The sequence below is a fragment of the Sorex fumeus genome, unplaced genomic scaffold (assembly GCF_029834395.1).
Source record: "Sorex fumeus unplaced genomic scaffold, SorFum_2.1 ptg000106l, whole genome shotgun sequence".
Taxonomy (NCBI): domain Eukaryota; kingdom Metazoa; phylum Chordata; class Mammalia; order Eulipotyphla; family Soricidae; genus Sorex; species Sorex fumeus.
The window spans coordinates 5,939,643-5,963,082 of record NW_026606163.1 but is presented as its reverse complement, the minus strand read 5'-3'; the positions used below and the strand labels follow the sequence as shown (position 1 = coordinate 5,963,082).

General features: G+C 39.7%; 1 protein-coding gene across 1 annotated transcript; it reads right to left on the bottom strand.

Annotated features, from left to right (window-relative positions):
* Nucleotides 1–14,964: 14,964 nt before the first annotated feature.
* On the bottom strand, nt 14,965–21,860 carry LOC130042595 (uncharacterized protein C2orf78-like). The gene is made up of 3 exons (XM_056134754.1): nt 21,854–21,860; nt 17,803–18,579; nt 14,965–16,682 (listed from the first exon to the last, which is right to left on the bottom strand). The coding sequence occupies exons 1-3, from the start codon at nt 21,858–21,860 to the stop codon at nt 14,965–14,967; spliced, it is 2,502 nt and encodes an 833-aa protein (XP_055990729.1).
* Between the last annotated feature and the right edge of the window lie 1,580 nt (nt 21,861–23,440).

Genomic DNA, 23,440 nt, shown 5'->3' with positions numbered 1-23,440 from the left:
TAAGGCGAACGCCCTACCCGCTGTGCTATCGCTCCAGCCTAGCATTTTACATTTAGATAAGTGATCCTTTCAAGTCAATTTTCTAGTTTTGCTTAGGTTTTTAGGCTTATGTCTAATTATAAAAATATTTATTATAGTTATTAAGTGTCTTTAAAGAGGCAAATTTTACTCATATGCCATTGTCCATTCATTAAAGGTATATTCATCATATTTATTGGAATTTGTTCCTGGACTCCATTCTACTTCATTGCTGATATATTCTAATACACCCTGTGTTAATTACTATAGCATATAATAAATACTAAATAAAGTAACATCTGTCCTCCAAATCTATTCTTTTCAATATTTCATTGGTTCATTGGGTCCATTGCTCTTCAAATAAACTTTAGAGGTATATGTTGACATCAACAAAGTAAAGTCCTAGATATTTGATTAGGATCTTGTTTAGTCCACAAGGCCAAATTTGAAAGAACTTACATCTAATAGATATTGAATATTCCTAGCTATGAACATCAAATAACTCTGAGTTTATTTATTTTATTTCATTCATCAGAGTTTAGCCGTTTCCATCTTGTGCATAGTTTTTCATTACCTAGTAATTAATTCTGGAAATGTTATATTGATGGCTTTTTAAAATTTCACTTTACAATTATTCATTGATAGTATATGTGAAAGAAATAAAATTTTGTGTAATAGCTCTATATTCTTAAATTTTTCAATAATTCCTTCTAAATTCTAGAAGACTTTTGATTATTTCTTTTGAATTTTTTCCTGTTCAAATGACCATATTATCAGTTAACAGAAAGAATTATGTCATAATCCTTAATGCTTATGATTTTATATCTTTTTCTTGCTATATTACATTCATGGCCAAGAGGCTTCTTATTGTCTAGTTCTCACTCTCAAAGATCCCAGCAGGCTACCGAGAATATCCTGCCCACATGGCAGAGACTGGCAAACTCCCCGTGGCGTATTCGATATGCCAAAACCCAGTAACAATGATAGGTCTCATCCCCCTGGCCCTGAAAGAGCCTCCAATAAGGCACTTGCTAAAATCTCAGGGCTAGGATGAATGGAAACGTTACTGGTGCCTGCTCGAGGAAATCGATGAACAATGGGATGACAGTGATACAGTGATATTACATAAATAGGGACTTCCAGTACAACATTGAAAATGAAGAATGAAAACTAAATCTTTGTCTTTTACCTGAGCTTAGTGAATTATGATTTAGCATGAGTTTAGCTAAAAGTATCTCTTCTCTATCTGAGCTGCCATTTCCCCCATGTGCTGTGCCATCTGCTACCAGCTTCCAAGCCATGGAGCAAACCTCCTGGTAATTATATCAACTATTCTTGGGTGTTCAACTCCCATTCTGTTACTTTATATTCCTCAGATAACTGCAGTCTTTCTATATCAGTCTCTCTCTTTCTGACTAATTTCACTTAGCAGGATACTTTCCAGGTAGAACCACTTGTATGCAAATTTCATGACTTCATCTTTTCTAACAGCTGCATAGTATTCCATTGTGTAGATGTACCAAAGTTTCTTTAACCAGTCATTTGTTTTAAGACACTCGGGTTTTTTCCAGATTTTGCTATTGTACAGTGCAGCAATGAATATGCAAGTGCAAATAGTATTTCAACTGTACTTTTTTGCCTCTCTGGGATATATTCTCAGGAGTGGTATTATTGGGTCAAATGGGAGCTCAATTTCTAATTTTTTTAGGATCATCCATACTGTTTTCCAAAAGGCCTGAACCAGTCAGCATTCCCACTAACAGTGAAGGAGATTTCCTTTCTCCCCACCAACACCTGTTGCTATTGTTCTTTTGGATGTGGGCAGCCTCTGTGGTGTGAGATGATATGTCATTGTTGTTTTGATCTGCATCTCCCTGATGATTAATAATTTAGAGCATTTTCTCATGTGTATTTTAGCCATTTGGATTTCTTCTTTGAGAAAGTTTCTGTTCATTTCATCACCCCATTTGTTTATGGGATTGTATGTTTTCTTCTTGTGGAGTTCAACCAGTGCTTTGTATATCCTTGATATCAACCCCTTATCCCATCAATATTGGGCAAATATCCTTTCCCATTCTGTAGACTGTCTTTGTATTTTGGTCACTGTTTCTTTTGAGGAGCAAAAGCTTCTTAGTTTAAGATAGTCCCATTTGGTTATCTCTGAAAAGATAATGGGAGGAATCACCCTCCCCGATCTCAAACTCTACTACAAAACAGTAATAATAAAAACAGCATTGTACTGGAACAAAGGCAGAGCTGCAGACTAATGGAACAGGGTTGAATATCCTGACACAAACCCCCAAATATATAATCATCTAATCTTTGATAAGGGAGCAAGAAATGTGCAGTGGAGCAAGGAAAGCCTTTTTAACAAATGATGCTGGTAAAACTGGACAGCTACAACACCAAAAAAATGGGCTCAAACCTCTACCTAACACCATGTAAGACCTCTGCCTAACACCATGTACAAAAGTCTGATCAAAACGGATTAAAGACCTCAACATCAGACCAGAATCCATAAGGTATATTGAAGCTAACGGTATTGATTTCCATTTGATTTTCTGTTTTGACTTATGTAGCATAAGAGTTTGCAGTTAAGATCACTTACTTTAAGTACTATTGTATATTCTTTGTCAATTCATGTCTTTGTTTTTGAGTCACACCAGCAGTACTCACAGTTTACTCCTTGCTGTGTGCTCAAGAATCATTTTTTGTGGGACTTGGAAAACCATATGTGGTGCCAGGAATTAAATCCTGATCAGCCACATGCAATTCAGGTAGTTTACTTATTTTCCAACCCTGAGAACAAAAATTACACACTACAATCAAGGGATCTTAATTATTATTTAACATCATGTATTTTGCTAACTTTTTTTTTCTTTGAAGCTTTTTTATGGTTTGCTTTATTTTCTTAATATTTAAACATTGTATAGCACTGTCGTCCCATTGTTCATCGATTTTCTCGAGCAGGCCCAGTAACGTTTCCATCATTGTGAGACTTGTTGTTACTGTGTTTGGCATATCAAATATATCACGGGGAGCTTGCCAGGCTCTGCCATGCAGGTGAGAGACTCTTGATAGCTTGCCGGGCTCTACGAGAGGGGTGGAGGAATTGAACTCAAACCAGCCTGGCAAGGCAAATGCCCTACTGCTGTGCAATCTCTCCAGTCCATTCATATTTATATAGCATATGTAAAGAGTCACCTGGCTCCACACCTGGTCGTCCTCACCGGGGCCCCTTGGAGGAGGGTAGGTTGAGTTTCCCTCCCCACCCTGAGCAGAGTCCCGGCAGCTGAAGACCTCTGGTTCCAGCCAAAACCATGCTTAAGATCACTCTCCACACATTCAAAAGAGCCTCATGCATGAAGGAACTGGCAGAGGAACCCAGGTGTGCCGCACCTGGGGCGTAGATCTCCAAGCCTGCTCAGATTGAGACTGGGGCCTCCTCCACCCAGATCCCCTATCTTGCAGTATGTAGGCTTTACACCCACCAACTGCCCCCAGTGCCGTGTAATCTCATCAACGGCCAAGACCCATAGACTATAAAACCCTGCTCCCGGAAGCATCTTATTATCTAGTTCTTACTCGAGAGAACCTGGCAAGCTTCCAAAAGTATATTGCCCACAAGGCAGAGTCTGGAAAACTCCCTCTGGGGTATTCAATGTGCCAAAAACCAGTAACAATGATGGGTCTCATTCTCCTGACCCTGAAAGAGCCTCGAATGTGGCACTTTTTAAAATCTCAGGGCTAGGACGAAGGAGACGTTACTGGGGCCTGCTTGAGACAATTGATGAACAACAGGATGACAGTGATACAGTAATAGCATATCTATATTTTTCTATGTATTTTCAATTTATTCATGTCTATATTTAAAGTGGATGTCCTGTAAACAATCCATAATTAGACCCCGGTTTTAATTAAGTCTGAAATTATCTATAATAAATGCTGCATTGATATTTCAAATTAATTTTTAAATGATAATATTCCTGTGAAACAAAAAACTGTGTCTGCATTATTAAAACTTAATTTATAATATGAAATTCAAACATTGAAGCTTTTATATAATTATCTTGGTGTCATAAAATACAAGGTAGAATTTTAAAAAGGTGATTTATGTGCTGAGCAAGTATTTATTATGCTCCAAATAAACTTTTTTGTTCATTTGTTTCTTGGGCCACCCTTGACAGCGCTCATGTCATTCCGGGATCTGCACCCAGGATTCACTAATGGTAGACTGGAGGGAAGGTGATTGAGGGACAATATGGGAGCTGGAATTGAACTGGGTCAGCTGTACAGAAGGCAAACACCTTCCAGTCATCTCAAGTAATTCTTAGTCCTCCGTTATTATGCGGAGAATAATATAAACACATTTCTCTATTTATATAGACTGTGAGATGATTTCCGGCATGGACAGCGCAGTATTATAATGAAGATTAAATGTAGAGATATGCAGAGAATGATTAGAAGTAGATAAAAGTGATTTCATATCATTTGGTTAAGTGGGATGAATCAGCTGAAATATTTTAGACTACGCTGAAGTAACAGACAGTGTCCCAGAGCTACAAAGAATAGCACAAAGCTTTAGTACTTGCTCCAGCCACAATAGTCTGGGTGGCAGGAGGATTGTGTTCTGATAACCTTAGCCTGGAGCAACACAGGATTTCATAGATGTCGTCTCAACTTAAATCATCAGCACAGCAGGGGAGAAGAGAGGTGGTAAATTATACACTGGTTCTTAAAAGTTTCTGCCAGAAATTGACACATGTCACTTTTATTTAAAAGTTCTATTTCTGTTCAAATTCTATTGGACACCACATGTTTACATTGCTTTATCTTGCCAAAAGAAATCTCCTTTGATAAGGAGTGTATTTTCAGATGTGAATGCCTAGAAGGGATTGTACAGGACTATGCATGAACAACCATAATGTCTATCACAGAAAGCCTTTGAGAAGAAAACATTTTATCTAAACTCTGAAAAGCAAGGTGATGTCTCTTAATCCTTGTTGCCCATTAAGATCCCCACAGGCAGATAGAATAGCACATGCTTTAAAGAACCAACTCCATCACTTGCAACAAGGCTAAGATACTATTTTCATGCAAATTTACAATGAAAAAGACTGATATGGAAGGAAGAGATATTGATTAACAGGTCACAGAAATAGTAAGTGAAGGGTCAATATACTCAGTATTTTATACTCAGTATTTTCCAGTACATTATATATATATATATATATATATATATATATATATATGTATATATATACACACACATATATAGAGAACAAAATTCAAATTAAGAATATGCTTCTCTCTTCAGGTGTGTGTGTGTATGTGTGTATGGTGGGGTTGTGAGCACATATGCAAATAAACCTACTTGTGTTCATAAATCCAGTCCTTAGTAAACAGGACTGAATTAAGTCCCAGTTAAATTGTTGACTTTACTCCAGATTACACTACACTCTCTTCCTTCCCTTGGGTTTTCAAATGCACTTTCACCAGCCTTAATAAAGTGCGTAGTCTTGGGCATCAACATCATGGCAACTTTTGTGCCTGGGACATGGACAAGTAAAATATAAATATCTGTATAATTGTTCAAAATATTTCTTGGGATGATATTATCCATACCCAGCAGTGGTCGTGGGCCATTTCTGAGCTTTCTGCTAAGGAGAGATCACTAATAGCACTCAGAGGACCACATACAGTGCTGATGATTTGAACCAGAGCTGTCCATGTAGGATAACATTGGTTTGTTCTTTCTCCATTGCCACAAGGAGCTTACATTTATTGGGTTACACCCTTCACAATGCTCCCAAGAAACTCCTATTCCTCCCTGTTTATCTTTAACCTCTTTGTGCTCTGCTTCCCAAACCAGCAAATCACTTTTATCCCCAAATCAACCCTGTAACTTGTAAGGTCAGAACCTTCTAAGGATTCTGTATTTTATATTTGCAAGTGAAATATTGCTTTTATCTTTCCCTTATGTCCTTTGCATAGTTTACTTTAGGGCAATGTCCTTATTTTTCTTTTTGTATGGACACAGCAAGACAGTGAGCGCTATGCTTTTGTAACTTGGGAGTTGACTCCAAATAATATTTACCCCTGGGAATTTCTCATATTTACTCAATTTAAATCTTAGTTGCCCTTTGTTCCTAGAAATCCAGAAGCATGGTCCTGATGAAGGGACTGGATGGACCCAGGACAAGCTGTGAGCTAACCTGGCATCGAAACATGATAGGCCAAGTGCCATAATATTTAACTATAAGTTAAGAGCATGACTGTGGATGAATTCTGTCATGTCCCAAAGAGAAGTGGCTGGATAAGGACCTGCTAGGGTTAGGAAGGGCTATCTGGCTTGAGCACTGTAGTCTGGGATCTATAGTAAGATATTTCAAGGAGAGCCACCCTATATGCTTAATGTATCTCTTACTGTGTCCATACAAAATGACTAATATTATTAACAAGTAGAATTAAGATGAATGTTTAAACAGTTGTTGGACTAATGAAAGGAGAAACACACTCCTGGATGGTATTTTGCCCTTAGTCGGATCATCTTGCTGGAAGTGAATTTGTTCTTGAAGAAGCTTCCCCTTAAGAAGGACTTTACATTTGTTGAATGTATAACCACAACTATATATAATTACTACTCAAAACCCCTGATGATTGGGAACTATAACTAAGGCTATAAGAGCAGGTGCGGGGAGAGAGATGGTGGAGGAATACAGGAGTGGGTGAGAATGGAAGGAGGCAGAGGAAGAAGAGATTGGAAGAAACTGCATCTAATCACAACCAGCTTGGCGGCCCTGTTCCCTCCTTCATGCATCTGTTGTTGGTGGTGGTGGGCCAGGGTGGGGAAGGGGCTCATGGCCACTGAATTAACATAACGAGAGAGTGCCATGACTTCCAAATCATTTCTTTTTTGATTACAAAGGCCACATGCAAAGCAAGGGTGTTAATCCCTGTACCATATCTTCAAGTACCTCAAAACATATCTTTCTGGGCCTATTTTAATTACTTTTCTTTAATTTTGTCTTTCTAATAAATAGTTTAAAGCACATTTTTTATACCTCATATTTGTTTTTGTCTTTGTCTGAAATAGACCAACTCAAGTTTGATTAATCCAATAATCTCAAAGTCCGATACCCAATTACTTATTGGAGTCAGAATTCCAAATCATCCCTCTACCTATGCAGGTCTTCCTTGTCATTGAGCTAGATTATGTCTGTCTATATCTATGTCTGTTATGTATGTTTTTGTCTTGATTCTCTTATTTTATCTTTTTTTGGGGTGGTCACACCCAGCGATGCACAGGGGCTACTCCTGGCTCAGGCACTCAGGAATCACTCCTGGTGGTTCTCGGGGGACCATATGGAATTCTGGGAATCGAACCCGGGTCGTCCACATGCAAGGCAAACACCCTGCCCTCTGTGCTATCACTCCAGCCCCTCTCTTAGTTTATCTTTAGTTTTTTTCTAGAGCAATCCCATGTTTTTTCATATAAATGTTTTCTTGATGAATCTACTTCTCCAGTTCTACAGAAAAGGAGAATTATGTGAAATAATTTGATGGCTCAATGCCAGAGAATGGGGGCTGTTTTCCTGGAGATGATTATCAGAGGAGTCATCAGCCTTGCTGCAGATACCTAAGAAGATGACTTGCCCAATGTATGTAAAAGCAACACCTTTATACCCTTTCCTCAGGTCTTTGTCATTTTACTGAGATCTACTGAGATCCATTTAAAATTTTAAACTTTCTTTTGTATTTCACACTTCGTTTATCTGCTTCATTCTTTTCTAATTTAATAATCAGCTCTACTAACACATGTATTTTCTTTATCTAATGTATTTTCTTCCTCTACTAGAATCTGAAACTCTACAGACTCTATAAGAACAATATTTTCTCTTGTGTTTATCCCTGATATTTTCCAAAGATCTTAGTAGGAATATAGTAGGAATTCATTAAGAATTCATTTTGCAAATACATGGTTACTATTCATGAGAAATAAACCCAAGAGTTTACTGAGTTTGCATTGTCCTGCAACTCCAGTCTTTTTAAAAAAATTTTTATTAGTGACAAACCAAGAGGTACAGTTGTAGACTTACAAATTTTTGTGCTTGGGTTTCAATTATACAATGATTAAGTACCCATCCCTCCAGCAGTACCCATTTTCCACCACCACGGATACCAGTATCCCTCCCACCCCCCATCCCCCCCAACCAACCCTGCCTCTGTGGCAGGGCATTCCCTTTTGTTCCTCTCTCTCCTTTTGGGTACTGTGGTTTGCAAAAAAGGCATTGAGTGGCAATCGTGTTCGGTCTATAATCTACTTTAAGCATGCTTCTCCCATCCTGGGAGGATCCTCCCAATACCCTGGCCTCCAAGCAATAGAGTAAACCTCCTGGTACTTATCTCGGCTACTCTTGGGTGTTAGTCTCCTATTTTGTTACTTTATGTTCCCCAGATGAATGCAATCTTTCTATGTCTGTCCCTCTCTTTCTGACTCATTTCGCTTAGCATGATGCTTTTCATGTAGTACCAATTGGATGTAAATTTCATTTCTTAATCTTTTCTAACAGCTACATAGTACTCCATTGTTCAGATGTACCAAAGTTTCTTTAACCAGTCATCTGTTCTCGGGCACTCAGGTTTTTACCAGATTCTAGTTATTGTAAAGAGTGCTGCAATGAACAAACAAGTGCAGATGTCACTTCGACTATACTTTTTTGCCTCTCTGGGATATATTCCCAGGAATGGTATTGCTGGGTCAAATGGGAGCTCAATTTCTAATTTTTTGAGGATCATCCATACTGTTTTCCAAAAGGGCTTAACCATTTGGCAACTCAAGTCTTGCAGGACACATTGAAGAACATACAGACCTGACTAAAATTGCCATCTGAGACACATAGTAGGACAGGGAGTATTCTACTCAATAGTGGGTCTGCTGAGATTCCCATCCCCCAAAGCTCACTAAAACCTGAGAAACAGTCATTGTAAGAGTTGTAATATAGTTTTGAACACAAAAGAAGGAATCTTTGTTTTCCTTCTTTCCAACCTTCGCCCAATTCCTGAGGGATCAACATAAGAAAGTGTGAAAGTACAGGAGGTGGTTTGGATTGATTGGGAAGATATGAAGCTAAATAGGCTTCAACTGAAAATGACTAGCATTACCATTGCTACTGTCATGGAGGCCGAAAGGACTTTGAATTGATTTGGGATTGAACTATAATATCAAACAGGACGTGTATTGCAATACTGATATAAGCTTTTCCAGATAATCCAAATTTACCAGAAAAAATAGGGAATTGTCATTTCATTAAGGAAGTTACTACATAGAATGAAGTATTATTTCTAGAAACCATACTAGGAGGAAAAGCACAAACTAAAAAACACTATAATATTATTTATTGTTTATATTCTGCATGATAACTTCTCAGTAAACTGGTTCATTTTAAAAAATTTTTTTCCTTAAATTTTTATTAGTGAATCACCAGGAGGTCCAGTTGCAGATTTACAAAGTTTTGTGCTTGGGTTTCAGTTATACAATGATCGAATTCCCATCCCTCCAGCAGTGCCCATTCTCCACCACCACTGAGCCCAGTATCCCTCCCATCCCCCACCCCCCACTGGTTCATTTTTTTAATAAGATATTTTGTGGCATTGTACACTATGTTGAAATTTGGGTTTACAACAATGAACTATATATATATATATATATATATATATATATATATAGACATATAACATACTAGCCAGAATTAAATATAAGATTTGAACTGTTCAAATCTATGCTTTGCTATTGAAGATATTTCTGACTTTCAATGAGTATGGAAGGAAAACCAAATGAACACCACAAACACACAAAAACATACAAACACACACTTAGTGTCCAACTCATTTTATACTGTTTTTATACTGTTTTTATAAAAGTGAAAAATGTAAGTTTTTTTTCTCCATGCAAAGCTTTTGAGAAATTTTAATAACCTAACATTTATATATATTAAATATTTTCTAGCAGCATTGAGAAAATATTAATACATCTGGATGGGAGTTGGTAGCATTCACTTGTTCACATGGTTTCCTTCCCTGTTTCATTCAGTAGCATTCATTTAGTAACTAGCATTGAGTTAAAAGCTGAAATTAGCTCATTAGCTTAGCCAAATTATCTTTTATATGCTTGGTGATAAATAAGCAGCTATGAGCAGTGATTCACATTAGTTCCATGGTTTAAAATAGCTAATTTCATCCTGAACACTTTATAGCCCTCATACAGATACGTTTGCTCAAGGTACTTACTCTTCTTATGATACTTATGTGAACAAGGTCACACTTGCTCTCTTGCATAAGATGATGAATTTATCTTCTCTGTAGGTCTAAGTTTGGCAGAAGCAACTTTATTTAAGAAGAGTGCATTTGTTTAGATCTTTGGGTTATGTCAAAAAGTCTAGGATGCAATATGGAGGCTGAGTAGATTTTGCAAATTTCAGAAATTTTTAAGGACTCAAAAAGTGCAGGAAAGGATCAGACACCCCCATGAATTCTTGCCTTTTATTGCTTCACCTTTTCCTTTGTTCTGACATATTTCAATTTTATTTTAGCAAGAACTTTAATAGACTCAAAATAGAAATAAAGTGCCTTTTAAAAAAAGTTTAATATATGCTAATGATAAAATGAATCATCTTGCCTTTGCTGTTTAATCAATAAAATATGGCCTCTGTGAGTTTTACATCACATTACTCATCAGATTTACTATTTGCAATTACTTTGATAACTTTAATGATACTTTCCTTTTATAAAAAAAAACTGTATTCCGTAACTGTAAATAATGTACTCATAGACTAACAACCTAGGATTCCTAGAACTTTCTTAATATGAATAATCTACTTTTTAAATTTAAGTCTGATTTTATTTTATGTGTATTTGTTGATTTATTAATTTATTCATTTTGGCACACCTAGCTGTGCTCAGGGCTTACTCCTATCTCTGTGCTCAGACATCACTCCCAATAGGACTTTTGGGTAGTTTTAGAAGACTCCAGGGTCCCGCCCAGCAATTTTTCGCCAACCTATCCAAAGGGTCAATGTGAGGCTCCCAGATACAATAGCACTCAAGTCCCAGAGTGCAGGGGCTACCCAGCTCATCTGACTATTCAGGGTTCTTCAAGATTCCACCAGTGATAACAAGGGGACTAGTGGTTCCAAGGATCCAGTCAAGGTTTATTACATTTAAGACATGCACCATAAGCCCTGTACTTCCTCTTTAGCTGCAAACATGTCCAAGAAAATTTTAGAGAGAATTATTAAAGAAACTATTTGTTTACATGTAGTTTATTACTGTTAATCACCAAATTATTGCTGTGAAATAAACCCTTTTTTGCCTAATAATAATAGTGATTTGTTTGTCTTGTTGGAGGGCCACTGCCAGTGGTATCCATGACTTATTCCTGCCTCTATATTCAGGATTCTCACCTGGTAGTGCTCAAGGGACCATATTCAGTGTTGACTGATTAAATTAGGGTTAGCTACCTGCAAGGCAAGTGCTTTAACCAGTAATTGTCTCTCTGGCTCAGTGGTAATTTTAACAATGAAACTCAAAATTAAGTCACTTAGTTTCTTAGTTAAGTCAAAGTCCTCCATATTTTAAAGGTTTAACAAAACTAATATATGGAATATCTGAAACTGTTTCTAAAATTTCCAACTTTTCCAAATATTATTGTCATACTGGTCCCGTCTGAAAATGATCATTTTGGACAGAAACTGAGTGTTGAAAGTGGTAAAAGAATACACCTTGTAGGATAATATTGGTTCGCCCTTCCTCCCTGGCCACTGGGATCTTGTGTTTGTTGATTGTCTCCCAACCTGTCAGTTACCTTTGTCTCCTGATCAGACTATGACTTGTAAATATTGTCTTTCTCTTAATGCTTAATGTTAAAGTTAAGAGCTTCGTCCTAGACAAATTCTTTCATGATCCAAAAGTAATAGCTAGACTTGGACCCTGCTGGGGTTAGGAATGTTTAATTCGGCCTGAGCACTGTAGTCTGAGTCTGTAGCAAGATGTCCCCAGGAGAATCACCCTACAAGCCTAAGTGTCTATTACTGTGTTCATACAGAATGGTAAATATTAGGAAGAAGAATTAAAGATGTTAATAAAGTTGTGGGCTGCAGGTGGTCAGGAAGACTGGGAAAACATTTTCATTGCCCTTCCCTTGGGGAGTTGTGTTTGGGAGGCGTGGTGAAAGAGAAAAAAAAGAGCAACTTTAGGGAGAGAGGGGTGAAGAGAGGAGACATAGAGACAGAAGAAGACTGGAGATTGAGGAGTGACACAGAGAGAGGAGATGGATACAGAGGAAAGAAAGTATTGAGGGGTTACAGAGACAGACGGTCACAGAGAGACAGAGATGGAGAAGGAGACACAGAAAGAGACAGAAGAAGGAGTAGATTGAGTGAGACAGAGAGTTAGAGAAAGATTGAGGAGGACTGAAGGAGAAAGTGAGAAGAGACGCAGAGTTAGAGGAGAAGGTTGCGAGCTGTAGAGAAGGCTGAGGGCTGAGAGTTAAGCGTGGCTGGGGAGATTGGAGAGGAGTCGCGGAGAGAGTTGTAGAGCGAGATAGAGAGAGGGTTGGAGAGATCTGGGAGAGATGAGAGATTGAATAAACGTCAAACTAATCAGCAACCAGCTTAGCCCTTGTTCTTCCTTCGCCCGTCCAAGTCACGGCCGTCCCTGGTGGGGAAGCAGCTCGCGAGCACCAAATGCAGGCGCGAGAGCACGCAATGAGAGAGCCGCCTGGAGGGCCCTCGAACATCTGTTAACATGTAATCCCCGAGTGAAGGAGTTTCCACAGTTCTGCAGAGAGGGTTTTCCACAGCTCCGAGAGTGGGGATTACACAATCCCTGATAACCTTTCATTACCTATGTTGCAAACCATACATAATGGCCAACAGGAGAGAGAAAGAGAAAGAGAGAGAGAGAGAGAGAGAGAGAGAGAGAGAGAGAGAGAGAGAGAGAGAAAGAGAGAGAGAGAGACGACAGAAAAGGTGCTTGTCATAGAGCAGACAGGGTGCGGGAGCGGGAGGGAAACTGAGGACATTGGTGGTTGGAAATGTACACTGGTGAAGAGACAGGTGGTGAAACATTATCTGACTGAAATCAAATCATGCATACATTTTTTCTTTTTTGTATTTATTTCTTTTACTTTGTTTCGTCTTTGCATGTTTAACACTTGGTGATTGTTTTGTGGTCACATCACGTGATGCTGGGAAAACCAGGCTGTCAGCCCAAGATCCAACAGGAGCTCCAGAACGAACTTCAGCTCTTTGAGCTCTCTCTGACCTTGAATGTGACCTGTTCTTTTGAACCTGTTTTATTTTCCTACTTTTGTTGTTCCTTTGATAAATGGAATACAGTTTTTTACTAAAAAGCATTTTAATGTAACCCACCAACTTTCCCATCATGCCCATCTGCTGTTCCGGTCCCAGTCCTTCCCCGTTTCCCTCCCTTTCATTCATCACCCCACATCTCTCCTAGGACCATCTCTTCCCACCACCGCCCTCCCAGCCTCAAGAAGAGCCGGTCCCAACCGCTCCGGGAGTGGTGACCTAGTGCGCATGTCCCAGTTGGTATTCTCCCAGGGCGCAGCCTCCAACGCCAGTTATAGCGTTGGTTTTTGTGTGAGGTTCCGTTAGCATGGATGTTTGGAGCAGGCTGCAGGCACCAGGCACCGCGGAAAACCCCCGAGAGCTCCCGGAAGCTAATATATATTGCGCTCCCAAGTCAGTGAAGTCAGGATGCTGTGGTCTGAAAGACACATTGGCCACCTTGGGGAGTTTGCAAATCCAAAGAAGGTAGTCATATAGACCTCATTGTTGAGCCACACTGGCTAAGTGCCCTGATAATACTGGCTCTGAGTATTGTTGGGAAGATGAAGTGAAATGGTGCATTTAGGGTTGCTGAACCATGGTCCTGAGTAAATGGCGATTGATCTTTATATGTTCCAAGAGCTGATATTCGGGCTTCTTGCTACATCTGTTCTCTTCGCTTGGTCCCTATTTACAGTCACCCCTGACTAACTCTGAGGGCTGTTGACTGTTCATCTGTAGGTTCTTTACCCAGTATATGTGTTAGAATCCCACAGCCTGATCATTTATTGATAGACCACCCATACCTTTTGGAGATATGTCTCAAATTTCTTTAACAATGGTGGTCATGAAACATAAAGACAACCTCTGTGAAACTATTTTTACATTTCAGCAGGTTATCTTATTATACTAATCCTCCTCCTTCAGCCTATTCTGTTTTTTTTTTATATTAAACCAAACCCCCTCACTGCACCATTTCTCCCCTTCTTTTTTGGAGGAGTCTGGCGATGGAGGAATACTTGCCTGTGTTCAGGGCTTACTTCTGGTTCTGTGCTCAAGGATAACATCTAGTGAAACTCGTGGGACCACATAGGATTCCAGGGATGAATCTTGGGTCAGCCTCCTGCAAGTGCCTATCAGGTATACTATTTCTCTGCCCCCCCTCCACCGCCCAACTCTTCATCAGTCCCATAAAATTTCTCCTCTTAAGGGCTTTAAAGCCCTGAGCCAATTTTCCCTTTCTTAGATTCTTATCTGTTTCCCCCTTTGTCTCCCCTCTAACTTCTATTTCTTTCTCATGTATCCTTCAACCCTGACCTCCTCCAAATAAGCACCACAGTGGAAAGCCTCTCAACATTCAGAAATTTTATTATTAATCTATTCACTTATATGCATCTATTTTTAAAAATATCTCAGAATAAATGAAATTTGTATGGCATTTCAAGTGTTTGTCTAAGGAACCATCTTGTACCTAAAGTGGCACCAGCCATTGTAGCTACTTACAGCCATAGAGATGTCCATATCTTTTTTTCATAAATATCTGGATGAAAAACTACACTTGCCCCAGAGAGGTGCATTTGGCAGCGTTCTCGTGCTCCTACTGAGCCTTTCTCTTCATAAACTCACGCTCTGGTCTCTGCTCTTTTGTGGCGGCCTTTGACATGACTGGCTCGAGAACATTGGGCTTTCTACGTGGAATCGGTTGGAAACGGGAGTCTTGGAGTAGAAACTGACTCTGACCTTTGGGTGGAGCCTGGTGCTTGGTCCCAGAGACCAGACGATGGCCCTGCTGGAGAGAAGTGCTAGCTGTTGTCTTGTAGGGAGCAGGTCTAGAAGTTGCAGACTGAGAGATAGGCCGGCTAGTAGAGCTCAGCAAAGCTGGTCGAGATGGGTTGGTCGAAATGGGCTGAGCTGGTCTGGCAGGACCTGACAAAGATGCAGTAGCTGGTCGGGACGAATTGGTGGCACTTGGCTGAGCTGAGATGGTAGAGCCAGGCCTGGCAGGATAAGCTGCAGCAGGACGATGCGAAGCCAGAATCTGTGGTCTCCGACGAACACGTCGAGGTTGGGGCTTCTCCATGGTAAGAAAAGGCAAAGGTATCAATTTGACCTTCCCAGGAGGTGGCAGCTCATACAGGGATGGATCCAAGTGTTCTTCAGCACTGCTGCTTGGTTTCGGAGTTTTTACCTGAGTTTTCTCCAGACCTTTTCCATGACTTGTAGCACTTGGCCATGGTTTGACAGCTGTGGAGGGCTGGATGTCTTTGGGCTTCTTTGAACTACCCAGGACCCGGGAAGAAGAGGATCCAGGCTTTGACTCATACTTCTTCCCCAGTGCATCAAACGCTTGCACGGACTCCAGCATTTGCATGCCCTGGCAGCTGCGGGGCTTTTTAAGGGAGTCTTGGCAAACCTCAGGTTGACTTAACTTACGTTTCATCCTGGCAGTGGTGGACTTGTCTTCTGGCTTCACCTTGTTCCCGCTCTGCTTATGGTAATCAGCTTTCTTAGAGTTTTCTCTGGCCTTTTTTGTCTTCTCCTGCCCATGGCTCTTTGTCTTGCTGATCCTGCTGGACGCAGCTTTCTGAAGTTTGCTGTTACGTTTGGCCATGGTCACAGGACACCTGTCACTGACTGCAGCATTACAAACAATGCCTGCTTCCCCTAGCAAGCATACTGGGTCTTTGGAATGGATTTTGGCTTTGGGTTCTCCCTCAAGAGGTTCAGAGGCCTGGTTTTTGTTCTTCCGTGTTGGGTGGGAGGTCCCCTTAGTGCCACCTGAGTGTTTTTGCCCCTGATTCAGAGTGATGGTATCTGTGGTGTTCATTTCCTGTGGATCTATATATTGATCTAGGTCTTCTAAGCCATCAAAAAGCTGGGGAAGTTGTTTATCTTCCAGCCATTTCATGATGTCTTCAAAAACACCACCAGATTCAATTTGACTTTCAAGTCTTCCAGTGCCCTCCAAACATTGATCACTCTTTTCCTGATGAGCAGTACCAGGCTGTTGCTCTTTGCTGAGAGGATTGATGCGGGCCAGGAGCTGGTGGATATCAGGGATTTCTAAAGGGCACAGTGGAGGATCTTGGTTTGTTATTGGGAATTGGTAGGTATCTGGAGACTTTGAAAGCCCAATGTTAATATCATTCAAATTCTTATCTATTTCTTCCTGAGTTGGAGCTAGGGGTAGTGCCAGGTTATTTTGTGCTGAATCTATTATGAAAACTTCCGGGAGCTCTGGTGGTGGGTGACTCTCAAGTATTTGATCGGGAGGTTGCAATGCCAGGGAAGTCTCCATCGTCAGGGAATTCATCACTAAAAAGGAACCATGGAAGAAATCAGTGCTTGTAAACAAGGTACTCCCTCCACACAACTCACGGTGCCACAATTGGGCACCTTCTGGCAATGTGCAAGGCATTGTTACTGGCTCTTCTAAGGATCATGGACAAGGCCCTGAGCTAGAAGATTGGAGGTAACTGTTGTAGTTCTTACTGTTGGTCATGTGGTGCCCTTGTTTTCTTTGTATTTGAAAGAAGTTCTGTGTAAACTTTACTTAAAAACAAGAGACTTGGAACAGAGGAATTGCACAGTCAGTAAAGCACTTGCCCTGTGCACAGCTGAAATTAGTTTGATCCTCAGCATCACATTCGAGCCCCTAAGCACCTTTGTAAGTGAACCCTGAGCACACAGCGAGGTGCAAGCCCTGAGCACTGTGTTCTGTGACCCACATTCTGCCTCCCCCAAACTAAAGATTTTTTTTCAACCTAGAGATTTGTAAACTATTAAATGCTATACAGAACTTAGCACAATATAGTCAATTTCTTCACTTTACTAAAAAAAATACCCCAGAAGTTCATATCATGGAATAAAAGAAGGAAAGAAGCACCACTTCATCATGAATTCTGTGCTCAACTAGAGATTCTAGGTTTGATAACTTTGTACAGGATCTCTGAGTATATTGTGTATTAAAGTTATGGGAAGTTAATGTGGTATCATCACAATAAGAGTTCTTAAATGTCTTCAGAAATCACAACAATAATTTAAGAAATTATTAGTTAATAATTAATTATTAACTAAATAATAATTAATGGAGCTCATTCTTACTGTGGTAATACTGGTGGACTGATCACCTATGAAAATGTTGCATTCCTTGTTATGCTCCTGAAGTTTTCTTATATGTAACCTAGGTGGTCCTTATACTATCATACCTTCCAATCTGCTTTAGAAGCTCTGATGTTGAGAGTGAAAATATGGTGCTATAAAATGAGTAAGGGGAGTTTAAACTTAAACTGAGTTTATTTAACTTCAGGTCTCATAAATTTAAAAAATCTCAGTGTATTTAACAGAAATGCCACCTGTCTATGGACAGTTTCCCACTTACAGATTTGACCCCAAGTTTTGAATGCCAGATTTCACTTCTCTCCAGTTTACTCACCTTGATAACTCGATTCTGTGATGGGTGGAGCAGGCACAGAGTAGTAGATTCCAGAGCTGGAGGCAGGTAGTTGGTTCTTTGGGGGCTGGACCTCCTTTAGAACCATAACCATTTCTGGAGATGCATTGCTGGAAGCTTGGAGGGCAGAGCCCCTACCTCCTTTGTATGTCATAGAGTCATTGGATTGCAGGAAAGGACCAGATTCTCCAGAAAGGAGAGGTCCCTGAGTGTCCTGATGATAGTAAATCCCCTGGCTTCCTTCCTGGTAGGGAAGCGACAGGCTATAACTCTGATTTGGAACCTGAGATGGTGACCTCTCAACAAGACTAGCAGAAAGTGATGGGTACAGAGACACCATGTGGTTGGTATCTAAGGTTTTGTCATAGCAAGATGCCATAGACATGGAAGAGACATTGGTGTCTTGGTCAAGGCGAGTCACAGTGAAGTCTTCCGTGTTAGACTTCTTTTCAGGACCTCCTGCAATATCCCACTCCAAAACACTTGGGTCGGAAGCAGACAACATGGATAGCTGGCTCTGGTCAGACACTCCAGACAGCATTGTTGTGCTAGAATGTTGGTCAAGATAGGCACTACCCATTAGTGGTTGGAAAGAGATGCCAGCATCTGAGGGCAGGAGCCAAGCAGATCTATCAGCTGGAGTAGATAGGTTGGAGTAGTTGCAGACACTTCCTGTTAGGGAAGCTGCATTGTTCACCACGGGAAGGGGAAGCTGCAGAGAATGTGCAGTTCCCAATATAGATGGATTTTGAATATTTTCTGTAAGGAACAAGAGGGTGATGAAAAAAATCTGTGAGACTGATAATCTCCGACAACTTTTTTCTTTCTTTTTGGGTCACACCCACATAGATTTGTCGCTTACAGCTAGTTTCTCCTTGTCCTAGCTCTACCCGTAGCTTGTTCTCCTGTTGAACTTTACGTTATTTCCTAGAACAGAAGCATTTTAAAACTAGGAAGTCCTAAGAGAATGAATAACATGTTATTGGAGAAGAAAGAAACGCAAGGCCCAGAATTGGCATAGAGACTTGTTCAAGCTTCCCATTATTTTTATTGGGATTGGGGTGGGGTGAGTTGGATCCATACCTGGCAGTGATCTTGGGCTATTCCTGGCTCTGTACTCTGGAGTGACCCCTCGTAGTGCTCAGGAGACTGGATTCAGTGACAGAGATCCAACTGGATTGGCTGCCTACAAGGCTAATGCCTTATCCCCTCCTGTACTATCTTGCTGTCCCTTATGTATTACCAGGTTATGGAACCTAAGCATGTGAACTTTCTTGCTAGGACTCTTCCTTAATCACTACAATGTCAGAAACTAGGAGGAAGATACTTTCCATTCATATAGGCATGTGGGGTCGTTACAACTATTACCATTGTAATCTTCAGGTTTTGTATTTTGCTTGTGCATTTCCTATCTATTACCTACGGCTCACATATAACTCAAACTACTTGATGAATTGAAGGTTCGCAACTGTACCCTGGTTTCTGATCCCCCCTCAAAAATTAGTACTTTAGTTTTTCTCAAGATGTGTTTTTGGAAGGAAGACTGTTGTTAAATTCTGAGTCTCAAGTTGCTTTCCTGCAAAGGAGTTACATACAACTCTAATTAAGAATAATGTGTACACAGAAATAAAATTTGTCTATTTTACATGATTTACATGGGAGGAAGTATAGAGATAAAGAAAAAAAATCATGAAAAATATGTGTCACGGAACTGAAAAAGAAGTATTTAGATATTAATGAAATCTGGGCTATGTGGCAAGCAGCATAATACAGTAACTGATTACAGCAGATCCAAGAGTAAGCCCTGACCAACAGTGAATTTCGTCCCCAAACCAAACAAAGAAAACAGTACAATAAGTTTATTAAATTGAGTCATGTATACTATATAAAGATAGTATTCTATTTTAGCAAAAACTACTAGACAAAAAAAGGAATAGAAGGTGATTTTCAAGTGTATAGCTTACCAGTCCATAAAACAGAAGATTTACCAGTTACTTACATAACAAGCAGAAAATATAATACATGTGATTGCATTTGGTAGCCAGTATATGGTTTTAAAGGAGTATAAATCAGAAATAAATATAATAATTACAAGGAAATGACATTATTATTCTCATTTATACCTCTAAATATTAGCCATCAAACAACAGGTATTAAATAGAGCATACAATTGCAGTAAATCACACAAGAAGCAGAAAAGACCATTTAAAAAATGGTCACAAAAATTTCAGATTTATTTTTAAAACCTATATGACAAGTATCTTTATCAACAAGGAAAATGTCATTCCCAAAGTTTCAGAAACAATCACCAAAATCCAATTGAAATATTTTTAACGTAGGAAAACTCAGACTCCACAAAACTGAAATCAGTGTGTACTTAGACATCTGAGACTTGACTTTTCTATTTCTTCTTAGGATCTGAAAGCAGGTGTCGACTGCTCTCAAAATGCTATCATGTTAGGACATCTTATTATCTCATTCCTACTTTGGACAAACTGGCAGGCTACCGAATGTAACCTGCCCAAACGGCACAGTCTGGCAAACTCCCCATGGTGTACCCAATATGCCAAATACCAGTAACAATGATGGGTCTCATTCTCCTAACCCTGAAAGAGCCTTAAATATGGCACTTTTTAAAAAATCTCAGGGATAGGACTAAGGAGATGTTACTGGGGCCTGCTTGAGGCAATCGGCATTAGGAAGAAACTACTCTTTTTTTCTTTTTTGGTCACACCCAGCACTGCACAGGAGTTCCTCCTGGCTCATGCACTCAGGAATTACTCCTGGTGGTGTTCAGGGAACAATACGGAATGCTGAGAATTAAACCCGGGTCAGCCACGTACAAGGCAAATGGCCTACCTATCACACCAGCCCAGAAAGAAACTCTTTGTGAAGATGACAAGTTGCCTTAACCTGGACCCTACTTACCACGCAAAAGAATCAATACTCCTGATTCATGTTAGAAGATACCACTTCTTTATTTTAACAGGCAGAGCATACATGTCCCTTATAAACTAGAATGTAATAAAAACATTAAAGATGATGTGTCTTTCATCCCTGTGATAATCATTATTAGTTACGTATAGGAAGTATCATTTCTAAAACGTGTTTACATTCAAAACCACCAAGTGTCAACTGTGTTCTAAAGACAATAAGAAAAGAAACCACATCCATGGTTTTCTGATAGGCTGTTTTTCCTACTGGTACTCTACTCAAGACATATGTTTTCTAGTCCTAGAATTTATTAAAGTCAACTGCTTTGACTTGCTCTCAGCATAATTAACTATATTCTTTCTGTTTGGATATAAAGTATTTGGTTCTCTACAACATTCTCTCTCAAACTGTTTCTCCTTCCTTGATAACTTCCCTCCATAATCTTTATTTCCTATTTTGTTCTCCCTCATATCATCTTCTACTTCTTGGCTTCTGTTGGTCAAAGCTTGTTGAAAATAACCCTAAACTTTCTTACCTTTGAGGACTTGCCTCCCTACCACTCAGCACTCCACACCTTTCCCACAATCCAGTTTTTCTTATCATCGAGTTTAGATAGAAAACTCAAGACACATGATAATGACTTTTGAATAGCACTAAATTTAAAATACTAAATTATAAATACAAGTGGAGAGACCACTACAGATAAAACATCCGGTATATATTAAGTTTTCTACCGAAACTAAATTTTCTGTTTCTGTCAAAATATTGTCTTTGATTTACTTTTTTTCATGGACATCATGTCAAAAGCACTATTAAAAGGAAAAGGAAACACAGAGAGTGAACATTCATATATATAATCATGTATTTGAGGTTGTAAGTATGTATCAAATATAATGTAATCAACGAAGAAAAACACTTTGTATGAGAGAAAGGAAGTCAATGTCTAAAATCACACAGCAAATGTGAACCTTAAGCTAAAATAAGGCTTACCATATTCTAGTTGAATATTTTCCTCGATTATTACATGCTGTTTTTCCTTAACTACCAAGTTTAGGGATAAGAAATCTAATGAAAAGCTTTGAAAAATATTATTCCTTACCTGACATGATCAGAAAAGAGGAAATATCAAGGAAAGGTAAATGAGAAGAGGAGACGATACGAGAGTATGTCTGAACACTGAAGCGGAAGTCCACAAGTGTCCAGTACAGCTGACTAATCACTGGCGATTGGTCATTGGTTACTGGTCACTTGCTATGATCCCAGCTTGTTTACAGACAACTGCATGGGAGCCCCAAGATTCTACCAGGTGCTGGTAGGTTTGGTGGGAGAATGATGTCATAAAGCAGGCAGTTGAAAGGTAGAGGCTAGCCAATAGGGAGGTCAGATTCCCAAGAAGAAGACTGGATTGGATAGCCTGAGAGGCAGACTTAAGCAGGCTAGAGAGATGGAATCTTACGAGACAGTTATAACAGTTTCACCTTCCTCAGACTCTTAGGTTAGGGTAATGCTCCTATTATACTGATGAACTTACATATTTCATTAATAAATCAACAGTTACCATGTAATAATTTGTATTGCTTAGTTAACCAAAAACATTAAGTTCCTACCAGTGTATTTTGTATAATGTTTAATAATATTAAATTATTTGTGAATGCTTTGTAATATACATTATTACTTTAGGGTTAGGAAATGATGAATTATTATGAGAAATCTACCCCTAACAAAACCCCCTAAGTTTAGGGTGTTCTGCTAGCAAACATGCACCCAGAAAAGAAGAGAAGGCAAGGATAGAATAGATGACAAAGTATTGTGCCAGGCAAACATAGACTAATACTTTGTAGGGTCTTTTTGATTTAGGGGACAATATAGCCAAAACTAGAACAAACAACTTTCACGATCTTTATTTATTTATTTATTTTGATTTTGAGTCCTCACCTAGCCATACTCAGGGCTTGCTCCTGGCTCCACACTCAGGAATCACTCCTGGAGGAGCTCAGTAGACTGGGTGCAAGAGAGGTACCCTCCTGCGCAAACAACTTTATATTTTCCGGATGCCTACTGATTTCTGTGAACTACACTAGCCTCTGCTCTCCATGTCCCTGTGGCGTGGATATATACTTCCTAACTGTCCTTGATGTCTCTGTCAACTCCAACAATGGCTCACCTGTTGGGATCTGCCTGGTTTGAGGGAGCAATATGCATTATATTGACCTGCCATGAGAGCACTGATGGCTGCACAGGTGACCCTAAAGCTTGGCTAATCCGCGTGTTTGTCAACTTCTGTGTTTGTCTCATTCTATGAGACTGACTGCTGCTGAATGGAGGTTCAAAGTGACAATTGAATTTGGCAGATGACAAACAATTTAGACAGATTATAACCAATTCTTGTGATCAACAAATCATACCATCTATTAGAAAATCCCAAGTAGTGTGGGATAAATGGGGACCTATAAAAAGAATCAGAAAGGACACAAGAAATACTTGAAGGCAGTTTTAATTTAAAATAGTATTGTCATCTTGATCAAAGTGATAATCCAGTGGGAAACGCACTTGCCTTGCACAGCTCCTGGAAGAGAACAAAGCAGAGTCTCCTACCCCGTGCCTGACCGTCCTCACTAGGGGCCAACAGCTGAAGACCTCTGGGATCCAGCCAAAGCCATGCTGAGACCACTCTCCACATGCTTGG